Source organism: Anopheles marshallii, chromosome X (genome assembly GCF_943734725.1).
Source record: "Anopheles marshallii chromosome X, idAnoMarsDA_429_01, whole genome shotgun sequence".
NCBI lineage: Eukaryota > Metazoa > Arthropoda > Insecta > Diptera > Culicidae > Anopheles > Anopheles marshallii.
In genome coordinates, this window is record NC_071325.1 from 8865990 (window position 1) to 8871595 (window position 5606).

At 42.8% G+C, this 5606-nt stretch overlaps 1 protein-coding gene across 1 annotated transcript; it reads right to left on the bottom strand.

The window, feature by feature from the left end:
- Nucleotides 1-3425: 3425 nt before the first annotated feature.
- On the bottom strand, nt 3426-5380 carry LOC128707553 (E3 ubiquitin-protein ligase znrf2-like). Its single transcript, XM_053802513.1, has 5 exons — nt 5268-5380; nt 4197-4334; nt 3797-3892; nt 3615-3720; nt 3426-3550 (listed from the first exon to the last, which is right to left on the bottom strand). The coding sequence occupies exons 1-5, from the start codon at nt 5365-5367 to the stop codon at nt 3493-3495; spliced, it is 498 nt and encodes a 165-aa protein (XP_053658488.1). The 5' UTR covers nt 5368-5380; the 3' UTR covers nt 3426-3492.
- Nucleotides 5381-5606: the final 226 nt, after the last annotated feature.

Below are 5606 nucleotides of genomic sequence, written 5' to 3' on the forward strand. Positions count from 1 at the left end.
AAAAAGAATAAAAGGAACCTCACCACCGTTAACAGCGCCCCTAAGCTCCTAAACACTAGCGCTAGGCTTTTATAGCGGTCTCACAATTCTCACACAATTTTCATATCCTCTTTCAATCATATTAGTAATAATTAAAAAAAAACATTTTCCAGTTCAATGTGTAAAGTTTTATTTACAGCAGATCTCGTTCGTACGTCGCGCTACTTTCGTTCTATTTCCATTCTCGGCTTCCTGCCATTAAAACCCGCTTTCCCGTGTTCATACATCTTTAACCATTATCTCTGCATTACGCGGGTTGCGCACGGTTCCTATTTCATTTTTCTTGTTTGATACAAATTAAAAAAAAAACACGAATTTATTCCAAATAGGATAAGAGAACTGTTTCTTACGGCGAATATTTTTGTTGTTAAACAAGGAAAAAAATATATCTTTTGAACAATCAATCACAATCATTATGCTTTACAGAAGTTTTTCTTCTTTTTTTCTCTTGTTCTCCCTTCCTCGACTTACATTTTTCCAAATGTTATATTTGTCGTATTGTATTACAAAAAAATAAAACCAAAATTTTCGTCTTTCGCCCTCTGCATGCACCAAAAAAAAAACAAACAGGAGAAAATGTTAGATCGCGCATGATCTCTCCGTGCATGTGTGTGCCCTATCAAATAAAGCCCCTAACGTTTATATTCAGCTAAGTGTGTAAGTGTCTGTGTGTGTGCGCGCACGTGAACGTGTGTGCTGTTGCGTAAAGTGAACAAAACTTTACGGTAGCCTTTATACTCCTTTTTTCGATAGCAGCCAGGCTGACTGCTTTTAAGCGACTACTACTCGAGAACGCTACAAACACACCCGAACCGTGACTGGTTGGGACGACCGGAATGGGCCGGAAGGGCGAGGCGCAGCAGCTTAGAAGAAGTGAAGAGTTAAGGCGCTAACGAACGATGAAACCCCTAATGGCACCGGATGAGATCAGCTGGTAGCTATATATTGGTTTGACGTGACAAAAATGAGGGATCTCGACATAAGACTCTTGCCTCTAGGCAACCAAAAGTGTCTATAAAGCGATCAGTTGCACTAGCCCTTGTTAGCAAACCTGAACTGCGCGTAGGAAGCAAACCCAAACAGCTAAATAGTACGGAACGGCTTACATGTTCCTTGCCAAACACGTCTGACGATGTATGAAGCAGATACATTGCTTGCTGTGTTGTGTTTATAGCGTCCGATTAGCAAATCTTCTTCCCGTCGTTCTTCGTTTGTACCTGCTACTGCTATCAGACAAAGGGGCATATGAGTTTGATATCACTAAACACGTCTAAGCCCCCTTTCTTTTTTCCCCAATTGCCATTTATAGCAGCTCTGCTGTGTGTCTGTTCTTGTTTTGCTTCCAAAAAAAATAAAACCCCACTATATTATCGGTACGTATAATGTTTGATTAGCGTTCATACTGTGACGATTTGTTTCCGCGTACCATAATTACACCCTTATTTCACGCGAGGGCGCCCTTAACCCCCTCCCCCTCCTAATATGTCGTATCACACTAAGCGCCGCAAACCGGAAAATTGGGAAACTTATTTAAAAACAAAAAAAGAACAACAACGGGTTCTCTTATCGCCGCCTATCTTTTGGCGCGCACACACAGCGTTGCCGCACTATATATGTCCCTGCTATTATATATTGCTATATGCGTTTCTTAATTCTTGTTTATGTTTTAGCACCGTTGGCTTACACATGCACGAGCACGCACGCACACACACACACTCACTATTTTTCGCTCATTTGCTCTGAATATTCTTTTTTGACTGTTCCGGCTATCTTTCCGCTAACTATGTACATGCCCCCAATGCTCACCAACGCATCAGTTCTCCCCTCACATATACAGACACACACCTGGTACGTCCCCTAGCGAGGTCCGGGACGCCCTGCTTGGCAAAGTCTACTAATTCAACACCTTACTAGCAATATATACCCGACTCGTCGCGCGAATTCGATCCAAATACAACCAAAAGAAAACAAAACAAAAATCCTTCCCTCCGAGTCCTCACAAGTGTAAAACATCTTTTTCCCTCCATCCCCGCCCGCTGGATAAATTCAGCCAATCTTCGGTCGAATGAGGCACACACATTTTGCTCGGCTTTATCGCTTGCCCTATCCTTCTCCCTACTGGGCAGGAAGGCCGTTGACTAAAAATTTCGTTTCCCACGATCTCGTCGAGAGAGATGCCATCATTATGCATCTGGTATGTGTGGTATTTGTTGGTTGTATGGGTACGAATAGACCTGTTTCCGGGTGTCTGTCCTTTCCTGGTTGCAGACCGCTCTTCTAATTAGCATACATATATACAGGGGGAGGGGAGGTTAGATTAATCCAGGGGGTTTTGTTTTTGACATATGTCACTAGCTAGTCGAATTTCCGTGTGTGTATGTGTTCTTTTGCTGCATGTTTTTAGCTGTGTATTTTGTAGCTGTTTTCCTTGTGTTGTTAAAGTATGTTCTTGTTGCTTAATATGTTTTCCCGTGTACCGAGCGTGTGCTTTCGCCCTTCTCCTCCAAGTGTCGGTGAGGTATGGCTTAGCATAGTTCCAAATTAAAATAAAAAAAAAAATACTCCCTCTCAGCACAGAATTAAGAGATCTTGCAGCTTTTTTGTTTTGTTTGCACGACACTCGTATCCTCTGCTACAAATCGGTGCGTGTGCGCACACACTGGTTGTAAATATAAACTAAACTAGCAGGAAACGCGGACAAATTATTTGAAAGGGGAAATTAAAACAAAATTGATGCTTTTTATAAAAGCTCCTAGTGTCTAGATTTAGAGCTGAGTAAGGAGTAACGTACTTGTGTCAAAGTTTCGAAACAATATTCTACAATTCCAACGCAAAAAGTCAATCAAAGCCAATACAAAAAAAAAAATCAAATTAAATGTTTAAAAGCGAATTAAAGCGTATTGCCCCCGGGTTTCTTTTGTTTTTTTTTCTATTGGTTGGGCGAAAGTATCATTCTATCGTTGTATTATCGTTTTATCACTCTCCCCCTTGTTACCGAAACGGTTAAAGAGTGGCGGTAAAAGGAGGTCAACATGGAACAACCCACAAGGGAAAGGAGGGTTTTTTCTTCTTTTCATTCGCCCGTACACAACAAAAGTTTAGCAGACCTCCCTAAAGCAAAAAGCGGGGGGGGGGGAGTGTTTTCGTGTGGTTCGAACATGTTTGCGTTCACGTAGCATACCACCCACCACACACATCTACATCCTGTACTCCTGCTCCAATCCACCACGTTCCGTTTCCGTCGTATAATCATATCATTCTAATCCTTCGATCCTAATCCTTATGTTCACATATTTTTTTTTGTTTAATGTCCTTCTCGCGCAAGGACTAAGCAATCTTGTTTTCCGAATGGGGGGGAAAAGGGAGGTTCGGGGCGATAGCTTTCGTGTGTGTGTGTGTTTGTGTTGTTGGTTTAAAGTTTAGTTCTTGCATTTGTTACACATTGGAATTCCACTAATCACCAGGATGCTCCGGGCAGCTACGATTCACCTCAAACCATTTGTCAATGCATCTAGATAGGTAGGACAAAATCAGTTGATTAGAAACGGTCGCTGCGTGCTGAAATCTTTGCTTACCCTTTATGGTAGATGCATAAACATGGTAGTCTAGCAATGATATCACCAGGACATAGATCCTCTAAACAAATGACACACTCGCCTTTTGCATCGGCTAAACAGTCCTCTGCAGGGGGGAGAGAAGGATAGATAAACATATGGTTAGAGAGAACATTGCTGGACTCCACACGCGCGCTACCAACCATTATATGATAGACGAGGCTTCGTTAGGCACATTACTAAATGACACTCAAGGTCATCGGGCGTCACAAATTTGCTACATACTGGACATTTTATACCTGCGGAGACAAACAAGAAGAAAAGAATGAGAAACAGTGAGGGCAAAAGGTACATTTAATTAAAAAAAAAACAGTAAAATTTCTTTGGCCCCCGAATCCTTGAACTGAAGCTCCACCAATAATTATGGTATTCCCCACGCGCGCACAGAGAAGCAGCACCCAGAGCGATAGGGTATAGATGTTTATGTTTCTGTTTTGCCCATTTTACTTGTGCGTATGTATGGATATGTATATGATGTTTCCGGTTTTTACTTTGCCGATTACCGTGAAAGGAGAGAAGAAAAATATCAGGATACACACTCACCATTTATTGACCAGATATGAGTAGGTAGTGATGTTGCGTACACTCTTCCCAAAGCAAGTGGAGCACTAGCCGCGGCATTTTCTTCCGCTGAGCTACTATCGGGATCGGGATTAGCGGATGACATATCGTACGGTGCGCCTACAGAGAAAACAGAACATACGAAGGTTGTTGAAACCGCGCGATATGAGATGAGTGGAGGAAACAGATGGGCTGATATGAGTAAAGGGTGTATGTTCCAGGAATGGGATGGATCCGATGGTGGAAAAGCACGAATAACACACGGAGATACTACTACGCAAAGCACAACTAGTGACAAATAGCCCCCCAAAAAAGAAACGTCAACAATGGAGCGACCGATTAATGTGTGATGGTACGTGCCATGGTAGCGATACAGTGACAAAACAAATACAATTATAGAGATGAATATAATCACATAACTTGCAGTGAGTTGAATCAGAACAGAAGAGTATAGCTTTACGGAGTCTACACACTAATCTTTAAACTATCCTTTTGACTCATTCACTCTTTTTTTGTGTCAATTCGCACACTCTTATCATCGACTTGTGACTCACTCTTTAGTGATCCCAAAAAGAATTCTGTTCAAGGGTGAACAAATCAAAACGGGGTAAGTCATGCTACTTCTGTTTTTAATCACTCTAATGGAGTGATAATAATAATATTATGTCTTTTAATTCTTCTTCTTCGCGTCACGATTACTAAAACAGTGATCAGAATTTCGAACGAACGGTGAATCGAATTTTAAAAAAATAAATCGCTAGTCGAGCACAAAGAATAAGTGAGTAGAACCCAAACCGGGGTGAGTCGCTGGTCGGCGCAAAGGAAGTGAGTGAGTTGAGCACAAAAAGGAGTATCAGGATTCCAGGAACAAACTCTTCGTGCTGTGCCAAAGAGCAAGCTTTAAATCACTCCCTGGTCTGACTCTTACTCAGTGCGTACATCTCTAATACACGGTTCGCGAGCTGGCATGGTTTTGTTTTTCTGCTCCCCCTGGGGATCACCAGTGACTGAGACAGAGAGGTACCGCACAGAAAACAAGGACGCAACCTTTACCTGCCGTGCCGGACACGACGTCACTGCTGCTGCTGGTGGAGAAGGTGCGTGCTCTGGGACTCTGCTGTCCACCGTTCGCGGTGCTCGCTTTTATTCCCATTGCCGCGGGTTCATTCAAACGCACACGGTACCTGCCCGCCTGAAAAGCTTCGGCCGTACCGGCTGCGTTCTATTATCGTCCCGACCACTAGCTGCTGTTGCAATTGTTGCTGTCACCAAAAACGTACCGGTCTCCGCGTCACCTTGTCCGCAGTGAGGTGCTCTCTGATGACGGTTTCTGTCACAAAACGCCTACTGCGGAATCGAACTGCTACAATGGAACAACAAATTAGAAAGGAA